This window comes from Hemicordylus capensis, chromosome 13, assembly GCF_027244095.1.
Source record: "Hemicordylus capensis ecotype Gifberg chromosome 13, rHemCap1.1.pri, whole genome shotgun sequence".
Lineage (NCBI taxonomy): Eukaryota > Metazoa > Chordata > Lepidosauria > Squamata > Cordylidae > Hemicordylus > Hemicordylus capensis.
In genome coordinates, this window is record NC_069669.1 from 4206286 (window position 1) to 4227278 (window position 20993).

Here is a 20993-nt window from a genome sequence, read left to right on the forward strand (position 1 = left end):
TGCAGGTGGTTGTAACTTTTATTTTCATATACACAGTGGGTTTATATAAACACAGTACAGTTGAGGCACAGTCAGTAGAGTTAAGCTAGCAATCTGAAAAAAGGCTGGTCACTGAGAAATCAAACATATTTGTAAATCTGTTTTCTTTGTAATTTAAAATATATATATATATATCAAAAAATGGCCATAGTAAGGTAAAAAGGACTGCTGTTCTTCCTGGTGGTGTAGCAATGGCAGTAGCATTGTTGGGGGAAAAATAAAAGTTGCAGTTACTAGACTGGACTGTCTGGTTCTTTTGACTCACTTTCATTTCAGTGGGCAGAATGGCATGTCAGTTTTGTTATCCATGCATGCTGTTCTTGACATAAAGATGTTGACATAAAGATGTCCGTCCCGCCCCCGGTGTTTTTGAAAAAAAAATTTGAAATCTTGGGGAAATTGAAATATGTGCAACACTTTTTAAAGATCTTTACAGGTCTGGAATCATATTGTATCTTTAGGATAATTTTATTTATGTATCATTTTCTTATTTCCCTATGTAAACCGCTTTGGAAATCTTTGTTGAAAAGCGATATATAAATGTTGGTGGTGGTTGTTAGGATCATTTACTTAAAACCTGCTTTGCTTACAACATTGATCATGTTTTGTATATTACATTTAGAAGTTTAGTTTATTCAGACAATTAGTCCAAATGTAATTATTTACTTTTAAATGTTTAATTTTTGTTACAAATGGACTGCAGTCTGCTGAACTCCAAGGAATCCAGCATCTTTGTGAGCCAGTTTCTTCTATTTTCAACATAAGCCTTTTGCCTGCTCCTTATAAACTGTCAAAAGCAGTTTAACATTTTGCCTGCTCCTCTTGATGTTCAAAAAGTGGGGAAAACCTGGCTTACAAACAGTGCAGCGAACCCTGTGGCAAGCAGTTCATCATGAAACTTTGACTAACCATTCTCATTTTCTGAGCTGTCACTATCGGCAGTTATTCCTCCTTCTGATCCTTCATTTTTATTGTTTGAATGACTTATGAAAACTGAATTGCCTGGACTGAGACAAGCCTCCCTACCTTTTCACATGTTCATTTATTTTTAAATCTGGTATATTTCTAAACATAGACCAGTTTCACATGCTACAGAAGAGGGAGGAATCAGAAGCAAGCAAGAAGCTTGGGAGTGTAAAAGCCAGAACATTTTTCCTTAGTTCATAATTCCAAAATAAAATATTTCATAATCCATTTTTTTCCTTGGGGGGGGGAGTCCTTTTTTAAAAATGTTTCTTTTCTGCATTTTTCTGGGGGTCCCCCCCCCACAAGACCTTCACATCTCTAGTTCTGCCTGGTTTGAAATCACCTTTCAACTTCTCCTGTGTGTCCTTGTGAATACAGAAGGGATGCATTTGTAATGCAAATGGGCATTCTGGCCAAAGTGGACTCTTATCGGCATTACAAAGCAATTGAGTATTCAACACTCCTGTGGCACAGGTTAGAGGGTTGGACTAGAAGACCTTCTAGATCCCTTCCAGTTTTGTACATGAGCCCCCTGCCTACACCCTGTACATCCTCAGAAAGCCTTTTAAAAGTTGATTTCCTCAAAAAGCAAGAGAAAACTAACAAGGTAAGATTTAACGGTAAAAGTAGAGATCAGCCTAGAATTTAGTTTTACAGATCGTTGCCTTTATTGCAAAATACTCCAGGTGTGGATTAAGGTAGCAAGTCCTTCAGGGGTAACTCTGTGCTTCTCGAGGTAGCTCTGGACATATGGTTTGAGAAGAAAAGAATCTGTGCTCAGAAGTCCCAAGCAACTGGTTTGATCTTAAAAATATAGTGCTCTCTCTGAACCCCTGAGGGTGTTCTCTCTGCATCTACAGAATATCATTTTTATCTGTGATAAGTTAGGATGCTTCTAGCTAGAGCGGTTTAATGTGCAAGCACAGGAGAGGCATTGAAGGACATGCTGAATTGGTTATGCAATATGCATCCATGCTCCCAGAGCTGCGGCAAGGCCCTGCTAGGTAAGCCTAGCATGGTAGCTCCGAATCAGCGGCCTCTGTACCAGTCACTCTCTTAGGAAGGACCTTCTCTCTTGAAGAATTAAAAGCTAACCTGCATCCACAGAAATACTTTGGGGGCCAGAAGCATCTCACTCATCTCCCCAAGGAGAACCCAGTTGGTTCCACATTACTAATGGCCGGATAAGGTTTAAGTATACCCCACTTTGGCAGTTGCAAATATTCATCCTAGAGAGTAGAAAGGAGCCCACCCGCCTTATGTTAATACCTAGTAACTTTACATTTGTCTGAAAGCTGCACAAGAGAAAAATAGCATTGGCTGTGGTTTAAGGTTTGTTTCTTTTTTAAATCCATGATTGGGGAGGCCAGGTTTTCCACGTCACCCACAGCTTTTCTCCTCCCACAGTCCTTGTTTCATACCACGAGACCAAAAAAAGGAACAATAACTTTACTACAAAACCACTTCTGATGATATACAAAACAGTTGCTAGGATTTTTCAGTACTGTGAAGATAGAAATTTGACTAGCGGCGGCAGCAAAAGTGTCTTATTTGCGCTTCCTTAATATGAGGTACATGATGCCGCTGACCAAAGTGAAAGCAAAGGCAACCCAAGCCACAATGTAGGAATAGCCGAACTGGCCGCTCTTCACATCAAAGGTGTACAAGTAGCCCGTGTGCAGCTCTTCGTGCCGGTCAGTGTAAATAGATGCTGCAATCATAACGCACAGGCCTGTGGAGAAGGGGAGAGGAAAGGTGTCAAGAAGTTTGCTGAAGGTTCAGTGCAGGGGTTTCAGTGATAGCCAAGGACATGTCAGGGAGGTGGACAGATAGGCAGGTGGGTAGGTGGTCTGGAGGGCAAAGGCCACCCCTCCTTGGCGATCAATATTCAGGAACCTTGTGATTTACTCAGACTGCAGAAGGTGAGCAACTGGGGGAGATACTGGCAAGTTTGGGGGGAGCAGTCTGATCTTTGATTGTTGCTTAATTTGTTGGCTCCTGTTGGTCATTTTATATAGTTTTTTGCTATTCTGAAATTGAAATTTTAATTTTTCTTTTGCTGCCTCTACTATGGTCATTATTTTAAGAAGAACATAACAGCAGTTCTGTTGGAGCCTCTCAACATGGGTCCATCTAGTCTTATGCTGGGTTTTATTGGTCTAGTTGTCAAACTGCTTTTAAAATCAATATGAAACCATGATGGAGAAACATTATTAAGTGAGGAATGGAGCCCTTTCTTTGTGTGTTCTGAGAAAAACAAGCCACAGCTCTGAAAAAGTAGAAAAGATAATGATTTGCTATGGGTGTTTCAAAATTTTATCGATCGTATTTATATACACCCCATATAAAATTTAAGCGGTTTACAATTAAAATCCAACAATTAAAACCTAAAATCATATAAAACAAATTAAAATAACCATCAATAAAACTTTAAAACATTATATACCTGATAAAATAGGTACATTTTCAAATGCCGCTTAAGAACCAGAGATGTGGAGGTTGATTTCATTTGAGTGCATGCTGCAGAGACCCGGGGCAACTCTAGAAAAGGCCCAGTTTTTGGTCACCACCAAATAAGCCAGTGGCAACTGCAACCGGACCTTCCCCAATGATCTTAATAGTTGACGGGGTTCGTGGCAAAGGTGGAGCTCTCTTAAATACCCTGCTCCCAAGCTGTTCAGGACTTTATAGGCAATAACCAGCACTGTGCATTTTTCCAGGAAACTACTTGGCAACCAGTGTAGTTTAAAAAAGAAAAAGAGTAATTTGGTCTCTGGGTAGCCCCAGAGACCAGCCTGACTACTGCATTCTGCACCACTTGCAGTTCCCAGACTATGTACAAAGGCAGCCCAACATAGAGTGCATTGCAGTAGTCAAACCTGGATGTTAGCAGCATCTGTACCACTGTTTTAAGGTTGTTTATCTCAAGAAATGAACATCACTAGTGTATCAGCCAAAGCTGGTAAAAAGCGCTCCTGGGCACTGCCACAACCTGAGATATCAAGGAAAGGCTTAGGTCCAGAAGTACTCCCAGACTATGTACCTGTTCTTTCAAGGGGAGTGTAACCCCATCCAGAACAGGCAGATTCAAACCACTTCCTAAGTTCCATGAGTCTAGTGTTAAGGCCGCTGTGGCTGTGGCTGATGGGAGGATAGTCTAGAAACATCTAGGGATGCGAGTTGGAAAACCCCTGGCTTAATGGAAGTGAATCTGAAAGCAGGACATTTCTGGTGTTGAATACCTAAGTTGAATCCAAACTTCGTTTTAGTACCTTGCTTTCAAATTACAGAGGCTGAGGGGAATAGTCAGCAGAGCGCTACTCACATGACAAGAGCTGAATAACAGATGTTAGGACAAATCTCTCTCCTTGCTTCAAGCGGAACAGTTGAAGGACGAAAACAAAGAAGGCCACACAGCAGAGGATGGTTGACAAAATCATGGTGGCCTGTACTGCCTGGATAGCTTGGTAGTCTGCAAAAAATTAAGGTAGATTGGGGAGCGTGTGGAAGTATGTCATTCAGCAACTCAATTACTGTCCACATGATGGCGGACAACTGGTTATGTGAACAGATGTGCCTCAAACACAATACAGTCCAAGCAGAATTGCTAACTGTGACTGATGTTATCCCTGAAGGCATTTCTTCCCCCCCCCCCCCACCATATCGTTCACACGATCAAGCCATTAAGATCTCCAGAGCTGCCTTCAGAAGTCACTTTTGGACTGAGGTGGATTCCTGGAGACTCTAGAGCAGGGCTGCTCAACTTCGGCCCTCCTGCAGATGTTGGCCTACAATTCCCATAATCCCTGGCTAGTGGCTGCTGTGGCTGAGAATTATGGGAGCTGTAGTCCAAAAACATCTGGGGGGCCTAAGTTGAGCAAGTCTGCTCTAGAGCAAGCCTGAGGGGCTGGCAACCCTATCCCTCCTCCTCAGGAATTACAGAGGAGGCCTAAGGGTCTTAAACATTGGGCACCTTTGCCAAACTTCCCATTGGGAGAAATGCCATTAAAGCTCAACGAGGATAGAACTGATGAAGTTTTGCAGAGGAGATCAGGACTAGGAAGAAGGTACATTGGTTCCTGGCTCCCAACAGTTTACTATTTCCACCCAGGCCAATCCTATGGGGCTGGCAATCCTAATTTCAAATTCACACCACAATGCCTCTTCCCACATATACGTTGCCACACACGGATGATCAAAAGTTTGTGTGTGAACCAGTTCTAAAGGCTGCTGCCCAGCTCCCTACCTAATCCACCCACCCTGTGGCCTCAATAGAAGTTTATTTTCTTATTTTGTAATGGGACTTGCCTTTTTAAAAAAAAGGTTATCCCATTAACTTTTCGTTCTTAAGGCCCACCTGCATCCTGCCAGTGACTTCCTCCAACCAATTCTCATGCAGAGTGACAATAAAAAGCTTTCCACCTCCTGCCAATTCTCCAGGACCCATTTCCTCCCCCTGAAAAGTGCAGTTTCCATGCTCCTTGGAATCAAGTCTGGGCAGCCCTTCCCTTTCTTCTGTTATGCTTCAGATAACTTATGCAAAATCAGAAGCTAATCTCAGGAAGAAGTGGCAGAACTTTGTGCAGCCAAGTTCTTAGAAAGGGTGTGTGTGCGTGTGCATGAAACTTAAAGCACAGAAGAGGTGGTTTTCCCCAGCTAGAGAGCTGGAAAAAGTAACTAAAATGATCAGGAGGTTGGTGCAGCTTCCCTACAACAGGGTAGGTTCCCTAAAGTAACAGTAGGGATTAGTCACCAGACAATCGGTAACTATTGACTCCAAAAGCTAAGACCCTCCATTTTCAGGGACAGTCTTTATCTGAATGCCTGATGACACTAAGGTTAGCTGAAAAGTGTAATGTGATGTCATGACATTAGCATTTCCCCATCCTCCTCACAAGCACAGGGTTGTTGTGAGGAGAAACTGAAGTATGTAGTACACCGCTCTGGGCTCCTTGGAGAAAAAGTGGGATATAAATGTAATAATAATAAGTGGCAGCCAATGATGCAAAGCAAGGGGTGGAGAAATGCTAATACAGTAATAAACAGCAGCACCCCACACATTTTTCACTGACAATTTCCACTGGAGACACAAAGGGAAAGGCCCACAAGCCATGTCGTTCCATCACATACCACCACCACTACTACCCCCAGCAAGCAGAAAAATCCAGCTCATCGCTCACCTGGAAAGCTGTCATCGAGTGCGGTGCAATTGCTGCCATTGAAGCAGAGGTGCCAAACATCTGTCGAGAACCCATTTCCGACCCACCAGGCCTGCAGAACAACAGCGAGAAAAAGAGGCATGGAAATACAGAAGAGGAGGAAAACGCAGCCATTGTGCCAGAAGATCTTCTTCTTCTTCGGGCTCTTTGTTGCCCAGATTGTTAAAAATGCTTGCTTCAATGAGCATTGAGGTTGGTGGCGCTGCGGCACACCCATTTCTTCCAGTTACTCATATCTTCCCCACCCATATCTTCCATATTACAAACAAACATTTTGATTTTAGATCGTTGCAGTGGAAGGCAGTACTAGCACCAGAGTAGTACCAAAAGCTAAACTCATGCACCCCTGCTTCTCCATTAGCAGGCAGAAGACAACTTCTAACCAGCTAGCTACAAATGTTAAACTTCTGTCAAATGTTGCTACCTTGTGAAGGTGCACCTCCTCTTGCCCTTTGGCTGCAGCAGACCTGAAAGAATATAATATGCTTCCCCAAGATGGTCAGCTGACCTTCAGGCACATCACATGGCTACTCCTTAGGCACGGCCAGACACATGGAATAAATAAGGATGCCATTTTGAAGAGTGCATGTGCGGTGGGAGGGGAGACTAACACTAACACACTAGCTATTTGAAAGGACACTACATTTAACTATGGAGGTGAGGGCATAGTTTTCTCTTTGTAACAGAGAAATGTCTCAAGCTACCAGCACCCCAGCTTTTGCCACATATACATCCTGTTCCTGCTAGTGAGGGTGATGACCCTTGTCTGTGCTTATTTTGCATTGTTAGCAGAGCAAAACGTGTTCCATGTACCAGTAACCTCTGGGGGCAACTTTTGTTTCAGAAAGGGAAATCCTCATGGATGTGGAGAAAAATCTCATACTGCAGAAGATCTGCAGATACTGAGGAAATCTAGGTGTGACTTCTGAGTGTAAGCTTGGCATGCATTCATTGAGGAGAGACTACGAGGTTGTATGCTTTGGGGGCAGTGCGGAGGCAGGATACCACCTACCATACCCACAGACAATAGCAATAGCACTTACATTTATATACCGCTCTATAGCTGGAAGCTCTCTAAGCAGTTTACAATGATTTAGCATATTGCCCCCCAACATTCTGGGTACTCATTTTACCGACCTCGGAAGGATGGAAGGCTGAGTCAACCTTGAGCCCCTGGTCAGGATCGAACTTGTAACCTTCTGGTTACAGGGCGGCAGTTTTACCACTGCGCCACCAGGGGCTCCTGTCCTCCTAGCTGTGGGGTTCAGCGGCTCTCCCAGGAGCCACGCAGCCCTCTGGTAAAGTGTGCTGCCAAGTCAATTTCGACTCCTGGCACCCACAGAGCCCTGTGGTTTTCTTTGGTAGAATACAGGAGGAGTTTACCATTGCCTCCTCCCGCACAGTATGAGACGATGCCTTTCAGCATCTTCCTATATCACTGCTGCCCGATATAGTACCAGCGGGGACTCAAACCAGCAACCTTCTGCTTGTTAGTCAAGCACTTCCCTGCTGGAGGCTGGGAAAATGCAGCCGGGCCTCCAGAAATCCCTAAATGGACCATACGAGGTGCATGTTCAGAGGCAGGACTACATCTGAGTAAGAGTTGCTAGAAGCAAACAGCAGGGAAGACTGCCTTCCTCATACCCTACTTGGAAGTTTCTTGAAGACACCAGTTGCTAGGCTAGCCAGACGCACCTTCAGCTGGTTTGCAAAGCCGTTTTCTTGTTCTTATTAAAAAATAGACAAAGGAATTGGATTGATTGATCAACAGCTGTGAGTTGTGATTGCTAAACTGAGCCTCCTATTGTAGAGGCAATATCAGTTTCTGGGAGAAAACCATGGGCAAAAGCTTGTGGTTTCTTGTTGGAGTATCTGGCTGTCGTCTGCTGGAAGCAGGATACTGGGCTTGAAGGACCTTTGGCCTCATCCAATAGAGCTCTTCATATTTATTTATTTGAAATATGTATACCCCACTCCTCCAGTACACTACTAAAGTGACTCACAAGTAGTAAAGTGACTCACAAAATTAAAACAGATAAATAAAAACAATATACAACTGACACATGAATAGAAATTCACTAAAACAAGATCCACATCAAACCCAAATTTAAACAACACAAATTAATGTCAAAATCCAGCTAATATGAGCTGCAGATGAATATTAAAAGGCTTTGCTAAAAATGTTGAGTTTTTAGCTGTTCTTTAAAAGCTCTGAGGGAGGGAGCATGGAGAAGCTCTTCTGGGAAGGCATTCCAGAGTTGAGGGGCCACAACCAAAAAAGCCCTGACTCTAGTGCCTGCCTGCTGGATCTCCATTAATAGCAGGGATGTGAGCAGGGCCTGAGATTCTATCAGGTTCATATGGGTGAATAGGGTCTGACCCCAGCCCCAAGCCCTGTAGGGCTTTAAAGGTCAAAAATATATGTATAATATTGATACTATCCATTCCCAGCACAGCATCCCTCCAGTGGCTGTTGCTGGTGGCTGTCTTATGTTTCTTTGCAGATTGTGAGCCCTTTGGGGACAGGGAGCCATTTTATTTATTTATTTATATCTGTGTAAACCGCTTTGGAAATTCTAGTTGAAAAGTGGTATATAAATATTCATTGTATTGTATTGGATACAGAGGCCAGTTGATATCCACATATAGAGGGCTGAGGCTGATCTTCAGGCTAGAAGGGAGCTGTCTGAGTGGCTTCTCATTTGGAGGGCCCTCTTGATTTTTGGACACCCAACTCACACATGTGGAGCAGAGCTGGTCTATGGGGAGGGGAACTAGTCTTGTGGCAGCAAGCATGAATTGTCCCCTTTGCTAAGCAGGGTGTGTCTTGGTTTGCATTTGGATGGGAGACTACATGTGAGGGCTGTAAAATAGTCCCTTCAGGGGACAGGACCATAGCTCAGTGGAAGAGCATCTCCATGCTTGCATGCAGAAGGTCCTATGTTCATTCCCTGGCAGCATCTCCAGGCAAGGCTGGGAAGACTCCTGCCTGAAACCCTGGAGAGCTGCTGCCAGTCAGTGTAGACAATACTGAGCTAGATGGACTAAGGGTCAGACTTTGTAGCTTCCTATGTTCCTGCACACCTAATCAAGAACGGTGGTGGAAGCCACCTGAAGGGAAACTTACACTGTCTATCGTAGAGATGAACAAAAGCGCGGCTGAGATGATGTGGAAGACGATGATGAAAGCCAAGAGAATCAGCATTCTTGCTTGGGAAGGGCTGCTTTAGAAGAAGGCAGTGCTGTGCAAACATAAGAATGGGATCAGGTGTAAAAAAAACATCGTTTGCTTGTTTTCCAAACTTGCGTCCTGCTTTAAGATGCAACAAGAGTGGTTTACAGCAACATTACAGAAGATCAAAACATTTAAAAAGAAACACGCACAGTGGCAATTTAGAGTTGGGCAAAAGGATAGTCAAAATAAAATCACGACAACATCTTCAGGAAGGCAAGTCTGACTTTGGCCAGAAGCCCCTCTTCTCCACGGTTCTGCACAAGCCTATGCTCATGTTTATTTATCCCGTTCTCAAGACACATGCAAACATTTAAACGAGCGTGAGGAACGGTCACCAAAAATGGCAATAAGGTGCCTTGACTGCCTGCTGGTGAAAAGATGGGATATTATGGGAAATAGGGGAAACTGCAATTGGTGCAGAATGCTGCTGCCAGGTTGGTCTCTGGAACATCCCGCAGAGACCATATTATTCCTGAAAGAACTACATTGGCTACCAATAGGTTTCTGGGCAAAATACAAAGTGCTGGTTATAAATCCCTTAACGGCATGGGCCCAGGGTATTTAAGTGAGCACCTTCTTCACTATGAACCCCGCCCCCTATAAAGACCATCAAAGGAGGTTGTCCAAGGGTGCCGCCAGTTATTCTGGTGGTGATTCAGAGGCAGGCCTTCTCTATAGTTGCCCTGGGACTGTGGAACGTGCTCCCTGTTGAAATTAGAGCTGCTCCATCCTGGACGGCTTTTAGGAAACAACCTGTTCAGCCAGGCTTTTAGTTGAATGTTGTTTTCAAATGAATTTTGTATGTGTTTTTATTTTTGTTTTAAATTTTTAACTGTTTTTACTGGTTTGTTAAATGCCTTGAGACTTTTGAATATGAATATTATTATTTAGTCAGTTAGTTAAAGAATTTCTGTGAACATCTTTGAAACCTAGGGGCTAGAAACTTGAAAAGGGAAAGGAAGCCAAGGTTCTTAGGAAGTTGAATGATGTGTCCCATGCCACATTCTGAAATTGTCATACACTTCTGCAGAATAGTAGCCTTCACACAGCTCTGGATAGCTTCTGCTATTTGAAGAAAGACAAGTAGAAGTCCCACTGCGGTGTGGCTAATCTTCTCCTAGGTTGCTCTCTCTCTCTCGCTCTCTCTGATTCGACAACTCTTCAGATGCATAGTTCCGTGTCTTTCAGCATGTCAGAGAAACATCTGTTGCAGCTTGCAAAGCAAACTCTGTGGCATTTTACCATGGAACCCAACCCAGAACTGTCTTTCTTTCTTTCACATTTCTTCAACAAAACAAAACTGGCAGTTCCAGACAGGCTGTTCACCCTTGTTTTGAGGAGCAGTCAGACCAGGATTTTTCTTATTTAAAAAATAATAATTTGCAGTATTGCCAGAAAGAATGAATGCTTGCTTAAACATCTGGTTTTGTTCAGCTCAAATAGCTAAACGTTGAGCAAAAAAGGGATAGATTTGTCTAGTGGAAGAGAGAACCACCAATGAACCATCATGCGGGGTTCTCAACCTATATATGGGTTGTCCCCCATATATATTCTCTGTGGTTGCCCCAGGGCTTTGGAATACACTCCCAGTAAAAACAAAAGCCTCTCCATCTCTTATTGTTTTTTAAAAGACTCTTAAGATGCACCTGTTTTCTCAAGCTTTTAGTTTAAAATTAATTTTAAACGGTTTAGCTGTTTTTATATTTGTTGTATTTTAAATTACGTACACCGCCTAGAGATACACATACCAGGCAGTATATACATAAATAATAAGCAATAAATAAATAAGTGGCTGGATGACTATTCCCATTATTCCCCAGTCACAACATCTATCTTCATCAAGAACAAGGTTCCCAACCTTGGGTCCCCAGATGTGGTTGGACTACAACTCCCATCCTCTCCAGACTCAATGGCCTTTGGCCATTTGATCATCGATGCATTGGGCACTTCACTTTAGAAAAAAGGCAGCTGATCACCTTCTCCCACCCCGGCAGCTGCTGTTTACATAGAAACACATTCACACACCCAGATGCAGCCAAATGCATTTTGTGAAACCCATCATCTGGCCCCAGAGATATCCAGATTTAAGGTGCAAATTCACTGAGAAGTTCTCCTGCACACTGCCCACTGAGGGCTGTGCACAAGTTGTGTGCATTCCTCAATGGTACTTGTGCAGGAGAACTTCCCCATGTTGAACAGTACTATCTCCCTCCTGCCACATGCATGAATTCCTGCCCCTGAAGTGGGCAAAACCTGCTCATCTGACTTCTGAGATGGCACTAAACAGCTCTCCTGAGTTCAAGCCCCTCTTCATAGGCTTGAGGAATAGAAACTTGGGGTGTTTTTTGTTTTGTTTTTAAATAGAACTGAGATTCTGAGATTCTTCCTCAACCTGCATCCAAAATGTGCATAATCCCAGCTATGTGGCATCTGTTGTGTAACCCACAAGGAATCCTATCCAGATTTGAAAAATGGCATGTGACTGAGTTAACAAATCAGCCGCGGAAATAAACAGCCTTGTCCTCCATGAAGTATCCTTCCCTCGTGCTTTAGGGTGATCAGCCTCAAGGTTCTCACAAGGATGCAATTAGCCAATCATGGCAAAAGGGCTTCAGCCTGCCTTGGAAGGACTTCTCCCCTGGGGGGAGAAGAGTTTCCCAGGAGAATGGAAGGCAAAGTGAGTGGGTGGGGGGACTCCCTTGGCATGGAGAGGAGCTTGCACTACAGCACTTCAAGGCTCACTTTCTCCCCTATGAAGCTGCCCACATTTTGAAAGGGTCTCCTCTCTGGCCTGCCATGAACAGAATGCGTTGGTGGCCAGCAGGGACAGGGACTTCTCAACAATGGCCCCATCTTTATAGAAACACTCTTTCTCCCTCCCCCCTCCTTCTTTAGACAGGTACAGAAGACCTTTCTTTGGAAGGCCTTTTATTCTGCTGCTTGAGACCATTTTCCTTCTAGTGAAAGTGCTACACTGCTGCGATTTTAAAATTTTATGTTATTTTCCATACACAGGCTGCATGTTGGTTTCATGATACATCTTTGCAAGCCACTGTGATGTGTTTTCATGAAGAAGGGGGCTATAAACTAACTAACTAAATAAATGAATGAAATGGCATCTGAGCAGAGTCACCACTGGCATCACACTCTTCCTCACTTGCATGCATGACTGCACAAATCTCTTTCACAGCAACCACCCAGCAAGGTAGCAGAGCCGAATTATCCCTCTTTTTCAGATCACAGGTTGCAGCCAAGAGATGCTGGCTAGCCGAAGTCCACCCTGTGAGTTTGTGGCTGGAGGAGAGTTGAACTGGGGCTTTCGCAGCTACAACGGGGCTGCCCATGGATTGGAAAAGAAATTAAAAGCCCTGCCTCACTGGGTCTCCTTTACCCCTGTGTCAGCTGCTAGGAAAAGAAAGGGCAAGGCTGCTTTTTATTGTTTCATTTTGTTTTTTCAGCCGTGCACCTTGGAATTAGGGCTGCCTGTCAACCAACTGAAGAAATCTTTGTCAGACAACGGTATGAGATTGGGCTGATTTAACTGATTAATTAACCAAATTCAAACTGCATGGATTTGCATATGAATCATTCTCAAGGAGAGCACACTTTGGTGATGGAGTGGGCATCGTCTCTACTCGCAAGATGGCAGATCAGCCTTCTGCCACTTTTAGACATATCTGTATTAAAAATCATTTTTAAGAAGTTAAAATCCTGCTGCCTGATTAATAGGGGGCAAGTTTTCTAATGCTTGGCAGCTCAACCCTCATTCTACGCCACTATTACCAGTCTAACCCCTCCCTCTCAAAATTCGGGAAATCCTGGTGCAGCATACGTAACATCAGATCTGTTTTGATCCAAGCAATAGAAATCCCACCAATGTGTGAGCCTGTCTAGTTCTTGGTTGGTATGAGGGTGTCGGAGCAAGTTCCTGGCACTGGTTCGAGCCTGGCATCTGCTCCTCTGGCATCAGAACAAGCCTCAGAGCAAGGTCTATCAATTCCAGCAGATACACCAATGGGAAGCTTGCAGTTTGAGCAAGGAAGAAGGAATGTGATTTGGAAGGAATAATGAAAATATTTCAAGATAGTTCTGACAGGTCCACTTTTAAACTATTCAAACAGTGAGGCTTCCAAAGAGTTTAACGCCATAGGGATCAGAGAAAAACTGGAGGGCTATAGATATTCCAAACACATATATAGGAAGCTGCTCAGCATTGTCTACTTGGACTGGTAGCAGCTTTCCAGGGTTTCAGCCTCAGGGGGTCTTTCTCATCTCCTGGAGATGCTGCCACCTTCTGGCATCAGGTGCTTGACCACTGAGCTATGGATGCTTCTAATGCACATCTGATGCAGCCTTGGTCCATCTAGCTCAGGTTTGCCTACATTGACTGAGAGCAGCTTTCCTCAGCTTAGGGCAGAGAAGAGCCTTTTCCCCAGCCCTACCTGGAGATGCTGTCAGGGATTGAATCTGGGACCTTCTATAGGTCCCAGAAGCTCTCCCACTGAATAATGGCTTCCTCCAACAGGATCAAGATTTGGGCAGATGCTAGCTACCCTAGAAGCCCAGTCCAGGGATGATTCTAAGCAGTGAAATAAGCTGCCATCTCAGTCACCAAGGCTGTTCAGCAGTGATGTAGTCACAAATTCTGGAAGTGCAGGTGATCTTCATGGCAGCTCCCATAGCCACACCCAGCCGGCCGGCCACACCGCATGGCCAGACCCCTCACTAGCTAGGAGAGATGCAATAATGCGGGGTGGGGGGATTTCTGTTACAAGAAGGCCGCAAGAATCATGTAGACTCTAGCGACTGTACCAGAGAATGACAGGGAATGCCCACTAATATGCACAGGTTCCTTCCATAGGAATGCATGCAGTTGGAGGGCCATTCCATGGAAGGAGCTGATAGATTTCAGTGGGCATTCTTGGTCATTCATTTTAGGACGTCCTGACATTAGTTTAGGATGTCGACTTGCATGCTGAGGGTTCCAGGTTCAAACCCTGTTAGTGGTGGAGGTTTTAATTGCACCATTTCTGATCATTAGAAGCACATCGGCAATAGCTATTGATATGGAGAGTTTTTTAGCTTGACCAAACTTTTGCACAGGCCTGATTAGCAGATATAAGATGGTAGGCTGTTGTTTTGCCATTTTTTGCCTGGAAATATTTTGCTGTTAACTGTGCTAAGTGGTAAACAGGTAGTGAACCAATGGTCAAATTTCAACATGGTGGTTGACTACAACTCCCACAATGCCCAAGCAAAAGCCATTACAGCTGGGGATGCTGGGAGTTGTAGTCAACAGCATCTGGGAATCCTTGTTCGAGGGAACCCTGGGTAGGAGTCATAGTCTGCCCCTGAACACAGCAGGTCAATGTCACCATTAGCAGCTGGCTACTCAGCGGATGGAGGTGAGATCTAGACCAGCAATCTCTTGGTCTGCAGCACAGCCTCTTGGCCGGACCACCTACGTTTCCGTTCTGCGTTAACTGGGTTCCGCCTTCAGGCAAGAACCTTCCTGAGAATGGTGCTGATCAGATTCAGAAGGTAACAAGCCACAGAGGAGAGCTGCAATGAGAAGCAGCAGCCAGCCCAGCCCAGAGAAAGCCCAATTCTGCCCTCACGGGACCAGTTCCTCTGGCTGCTTCCGAAGCACTGATCTCCCTTCCTCAATGCCTGGGGTGCTCTGAGATTCCAGCCATGCCTGGCCTGGGCGGAGGCTGATACCAAAAGCTCACTCTCAATGGGGCCCGGTGGCCCAGCCTGTCTGTGGAAGTGCGCTTGGGAAGGGCTCCCTGCAAGAGGCATGGCTGCCTGCTTTCTCCGGGTGCCACATGCACCCTTGGGTGCAGCTCAGCCGGGCGCAGCCTTATAAGTCATGCCAATGACAGCTTGAGCCGTAGCAAAACTTTCCCAGGCTCTGAGAGCCCTCGGCCCTTCATGCGCTCAAGGGGAAACCGCGGAGTGACGACAGAGTGCCGCTGCATCAGTGCCTAAGCTCACCGGCTCAAGTCTTGAACCCAGTGAGTCAAAAGGGATTAATGTGCCTCTAATCACATACAAAGAACATCTCCTTCGCCACTGAGAGACGTAGACACATGAAAAAGCCCTGCTAGATCAGACCCACAGGCCTACCTAGTCCAGCGTCCTGCTTCTAGCTGCGGTGAACCAGATGCCACTAGGAAGCCAACAAACAGGAGAGGAAGGCCACAGCTCTGCCCTCTTCTTTGTCCTCAGCAAACTGGTTTTCAATGGTATACTGCCTCTGGCCATGGAGGCTCCATTTAGCTATCATGAGTCAAGATCTGAATCCAGATCTCTGTGAGGCCAGGGTGACACACTCACTACTGGATCACTATAAACATCTGATATGCCGGATAATCCCCAGTTCTCTCCTTTTCAAAATTAGCTCGTGTTCTTGTTCCAAATGTTACACATTCATTTTTTCCCCTCTAAGATCATGATAGGTAGAATCATAGCACCACAGAAGGTTCGCGCTGGAGGGAATCTTGGCGGTCTTGCTCAGAGCAGGAATCTCCTCAGCAGGAGATTCCCAGCCTGTGGCTCTCCCCAGGTGCTGCTAAACTACAACTTCCACCATGCTGAGCTTTGATAAGTTGTAGCCTCTATAAATTGATTATAGAGTTGTCGTTGCAGTTCAGCAACAGCCGGAGTACCAGAGGTTGGGTACCCGTGTGCTCCAGCATCTCTGACAGATGGCCGCCCAGTCTGTGTCTGGAAACTTCCAGCGAAGGGGAGCCCACCACTGGGCAAAGCAGACCAGCATTCTTCTGCTATCAGACGGCTCTCACACACAAGAAATTATTCCCAGTGTCTTGCTGAATGTCAGGGCTAATGGAGGGCTAATGCCAGAAAACGCATTGTGCTGCTGAAGAGGCTTTGGCAGGGCTCCGTGATAGGGCTGTGCATGGACTGTTTGACGCTGTGCAGTCCAGATTCAGATCAAACTGTGCCAAAGCAAATCGGTTCAGTCAGACTGATCAGCTGGGCCAGTCGGTTCAACGAACCAGTTCAAACCAATTCAAAGTGGTTTGTAATCAAATGGCTTGAAGCAGCTGGTTCGCGACGGTCTGCTTCTGCACATCCCCACTTCATCGTGGACAAAGCACAGCCTCTTTGAGAGACTGCTTTGTGCACTGCTGGAGTGGAATCTCCCATCAGCACACGTGTATGGAGGAGCTGGAACCTGCCGCCCCTGGATGCATGTCCATTGACGACCCCTAGAAGACCTGCCCTTCCCTGTATATGCCATGAACTGGATGCTGACCACCCCCAGCTTCTGACATTTTAACAGGATTTTGTGAACGCACCCCTTTTCCCAGCCAGGTGCCCTGCACCTGTGATTCCTCACCTCCCCTAAAACTTCTGGGCAGGGCCCCCTCCCCCTCCATCTCAAAGAGGCCTCCAGATGCTGTTGGCTTGGGACCTATGGCCTTTAGGCATGCTAATTTAGCAGCCAACCCTCCCATTTGGCCACACCCCTTTCAGAAACAGGACCATAGTAAACAATGGTACCTCTGAGCATAAACAGATCGTTTTCTGTTGCTGGACTACAACTCAGTTATGGGGTTACACTTGCAGTTGCAGTGTAAGATCACCCAGGGTGATCTTGAGCTAGTGGTCTATCCATCTATCTATCATACTTGCATACTGCCTGATATGTGTATCTCTAGGTATATGACTGAGAGGGGTTTGAACCTGGGTCTCTTCTGGTCCTAGTCTGTATCCTAATCACTACACCACACTGCCACTCCGTTGTGAGAAACTGACAGTCAGCAAGACCTTGTAGCCTGATTCTTGCACCCTCAAGAAAATTGTGTAGCTGCACACGATCCCAACATTGAGCTCTTGTGCTTTTGCACAGACAACTCCTGCAGTGTCAACGGATGGAGGAAGAGGTTTTCCAGCAAGAAGTGCACCACGAGTTGCACACCTTGTCATGCAAACACAACCATATTTGTGCTAACATAGCCCTAGTCTGGATGTAGCACAATTAGCTAGCGCAAGAGCCTTGCACTAGTGCAACACATTTGCACAAGCCCTTCACTAGTCCGGGTGTCAGTCAACAAAAGCAGATATTGCAGTTCAACCAGACAAAAAGTTCTCAGAACAGCTGTTCACATAGCAAAAGGGATGGGAAGATGCTTCCCTATCCCAAAGGGGCTCACGGTCTAAGAAGAAACACAAGGGAGACCCTAGCCACAGGGAGCGACGCTATGCTGGGGCTGAACAGGGACAGTGAAATGGAGGCAGCATCACAGCTGCTAGAATTTGTATTGCCCAGTCCATTTGTTTTGCAGGGGGACTCCGTCACTCATGCCACAGGAAATGAAATGCTAGACGCTAGCTTGCCTCTCTCATGCATATCAAGGAAGGCAGAAGGAATCTGGTGCAAAATATGAATGTTTCTTTCATGACTAGAAGAGTCTGATTTATTAAACAGCTGGGTTGAACATTTAACATCATGAGTGGTTAAACTTGTAACAATCACTTCTTGTGATAGTAATTATATTCAAATCAAATCAAATACTTTATTACAGTCACAGACCAGTGCAATAGTAATATATTAGTAATAATTACTATCACACAAAAGCCCAACAGAGTAAACCATAAAAGCTGTAATATGATATCAACGAATTAAACCTCAAAACAGAACAGCTAAACTGAATTCATAATGAGCTCCGGGAGAATTTTGTTGGCTATCAAACAAAACTTAGCCACTTTAAGACATTAAAACATTCTGGTCAGCTAGAAGATAATCAAGATAAAAAGAGTCCATACGACCTGGATGACAACTTATAAAAGGAGTTATAAATTTGTGCCATAGACCTCAATAAAATTGATGATAAAGGAGCACATGAGCCATAGGAACATAGGAAGCTGCCATATACTGAGTCAGACCATTGGTCTGTCTAGCTCAGTATTGTCTTCAGGGACTGGCAGCAGCTTCTCCAAGGTTGCAGGCAGGAGTATCTCCCAGCCCTATCTTGGAGATGCTGCCAGGGAGGGAACTTGGAACCTTCTGCTCTTCCCAGAGCAGCTCCATCCCCTGAGGGGAATATCTTGCTGTGCTCACACATCAAGTCTCCCTTCCATATGCAACCAGGGCAGACCCTGCTTAGCTAAGGGGACAAGTCATGCTTGCAACCACAAAACCAGCTCTCCATAGTTTTGATATCTCCCCAATTAAAGCAATTCATTTGTATTCACTCTTTTTTTTTAAAGTATGTTTTATCGAAAGATCAAGAGGAAGCAGGAGGAAGGTGATGGACGGAAGACCTGAAAGACTGGCTAGAAATGGACACAGAAGATATCATCCACGATTCTAGGGACTGCGGTCTATGGCTTTCGTTGGCCGCCAACCCTCCAATTGGAGAAGGCACATGAAGAGAGAGATGCTCTATGGCTCTTGAATAAAAGCAATACAAAGTCCTTGTAACATTATTTTAAGAAGGTTGTCTTGAAATAGTCTGAAAACAGGAGCCATACAAGGTATACTTTTTTTAAAAAGTGACTAAAAGAACGTGATTCTTCAAGTCCTGAGTTGAGAGGGATGCAATTCATTTGTAGTATTTCTCCACGCATTGCACTTCCACGGGGATCCATGGCTGGCTTGCAAGAGTTCTCCCCTGCCCGAGAAACAGAATGCGTAAACCAGTGCCTAATCGACGCCTGGAATGGAGTGAATTTATACGCACCCACACAACCGCCCGGAAGGAGCCGAAAAAGTCAAGGTAAGGTGCTGGAAAACGCTCTTTCCCAAGTGCAAGGGCGATCCCATCTCGCCCCACTGGGGGGGAGGCGGTAGCCAACCAATCTAAAAAATAAATGCAACCCACCCCTCTGAAGCCTGTGCTGGCTGAATCCAGGCGAAGGAGCCGCTCTAGAAAAGCACGCCCTGTAACCAGCAGCGAGATCGACTTCCAAGCAGTTCGGGCCAGATGATCCATCCGGGCGGGAACACACTTTCTCACAAACAGCAGAGGAGCATAACACAAAAGCAGCAGCAGCGCAACAGCCAGGTTGGTGTCTCCTTCCTCAGCTGGGGGAACTTATTGGAAGTTTGGGACTGCTGGTCTCTGCTTCGCCTCCAGCCGGCAATCACTCCGCTTTGAAATGCAGCTGGGGGGCTGGGCGGGGGCCGCGGCAGAGAGAGGGCGCGCCTGGCCTCCCGGGGAGGGCAGGGGAGACGCCAGATCCTGGCGCCCAAGCCACGGGCTCCTTCCCTCTCTCTCCCTTCCTTTGTTTGCAAGGCGCCTCCGTTCGCACTGAGATCCCGTTTCCTGCTCCTGCACGCCCCCCTCCCCCCCGCACGTCCCATCTGGCTCCACATTTGTTTAATCCAAGAAGTGCTACCCCCCCCCCCCCCGCTTCCCACGCAGGCAGCCCCCCCCCCGCCTCCGAGGCTGTGGCTACTCACCGGCTAGCGCTGGCCACCGGGGCTGGAGTCCGGCTGAAAGTGCGGGCTGTTTTGAAGGTCTCACTCTGGCTCTGGCTCTGCCTCCTCCTGAAAGGGCGGTGATGTCAGAAACAAATCTGGGTGTGGAAAGGAAGGGGGGAAAAGATGTTTCAAAAGTGCCTCCACTGGCTGCAGGGAAGGGTGGGAGAGAGAGCTTTACCACGCAGCGAAAAGCCACCAATGGCAAATCTCACCCAAGTTCCTCTCCTGGGATTATTTTAGGGATCTATAGCTCGGAGAGAGGGCCCATTTTGAAGGTCTTTTGACCCCCCCCCATGCCCTGCTGTGTTGTCTTCAGAAGGTGGCCTTTGGAAGTGGGTGTTTCATTTCTGAATCTGATGTGCTGAATGTTGGATGGGAGAAGCACTCCTTGGCCAACCATGTCTCACTTGTGTAAGGGAATAAATGTTTGAGCCATTTTTAAAGGGCTTTGAAGTGATCATTTTTCTTAAAACTAGCTAGGCAGCTGAAGGAGCTATAGTTGCGGGAAGGATTCACAAGGCGGGACCACTGATCTCTTCTCAATTCTTTGTGCTCGCCATTGTCATAAGATTTATTTGGGATTCTATTCTGTTTTGAATAGAGTGAAAACTGTAGTTTTCCAAATTGCAATCAAACATACAAACGCCGTTTTAAAAACGACTAATAATAATGATAATGGTTAATTTTTTTAAATGGATGCTTTTTTAAAAAGCAAAAAAAAATTATAAAACTTAAAAACAAAAGCCAACAGTATGTAGATTTCTGAAGGGCTATAAATACAAATTTTCCTTACACACATACCACTCCTAATAATCACATACACACCCCAACCCTAAAAAATGATCCTGGATCATTTATAAGTAGATTCAGTGCATGAAATCATGTTTTAAATTAGAAAAAATATTGTGCCTGAATCTTATTCTGCAAGTGATTATTTATGTATTTATTTGAAATATTTCTATTATAACAAGTGTCAAGTGAAGAGGCAGCTATTAGCTAAAGATAGCTACCGGTAATAGTTGTCTGAATCTTCAATGGGCACATCACTAAGATGTTTGCCAATAGCTTTTGATGGCAG

At 45.4% G+C, this 20993-nt stretch overlaps 1 protein-coding gene and 1 long non-coding RNA gene across 4 annotated transcripts in view; one reads left to right on the forward strand and one right to left on the reverse strand.

The window, feature by feature from the left end:
- Positions 1-19446, reverse strand: EMP2 (epithelial membrane protein 2). 3 transcript variants are annotated; one of them, XM_053275857.1, is made up of 5 exons: positions 19314-19446; positions 9352-9466; positions 6186-6276; positions 4331-4477; positions 1-2737 (listed from the first exon to the last, which is right to left on the reverse strand). In XM_053275857.1, the coding sequence occupies exons 2-5, from the start codon at positions 9427-9429 to the stop codon at positions 2553-2555; spliced, it is 501 nt and encodes a 166-aa protein (XP_053131832.1). In that variant the 5' UTR covers positions 9430-9466; positions 19314-19446; the 3' UTR covers positions 1-2552. The 3 variants fall into 3 exon arrangements, with proteins under 3 accessions (XP_053131832.1, XP_053131833.1, XP_053131831.1); XM_053275858.1 differs by lacking the exon at positions 19314-19446 and adding an exon at positions 19173-19306; XM_053275856.1 differs by lacking the exon at positions 9352-9466 and having other exon boundaries at positions 19314-19445.
- LOC128336377 (uncharacterized) overlaps positions 19365-20993 on the forward strand; it is a 20687-nt gene continuing 19058 nt past the window's right edge. The window contains exon 1 of the long non-coding RNA XR_008311938.1: positions 19365-19496. This is a non-coding gene — a long non-coding RNA (uncharacterized LOC128336377). The remainder of the gene's footprint in view (positions 19497-20993) is intronic.

Coding starts and splice junctions, on each gene's coding strand:
- EMP2 (XM_053275856.1), bottom strand. CDS start 19,424: ATGGATCATCTGGCCCGAACTGCTTGGAAGTCGATCTCGCTGCTGGTT. Junction 4,478..6,185: donor ACTCGATGACAGCTTTCCAG/GTGAGCGATGAG, acceptor AATTTTTTGCAG/ACTACCAAGCTATCCAGGCA. Junction 2,738..4,330: donor TGTTATTCAGCTCTTGTCAT/GTGAGTAGCGCT, acceptor CCTTCTCCACAG/GCCTGTGCGTTATGATTGCA.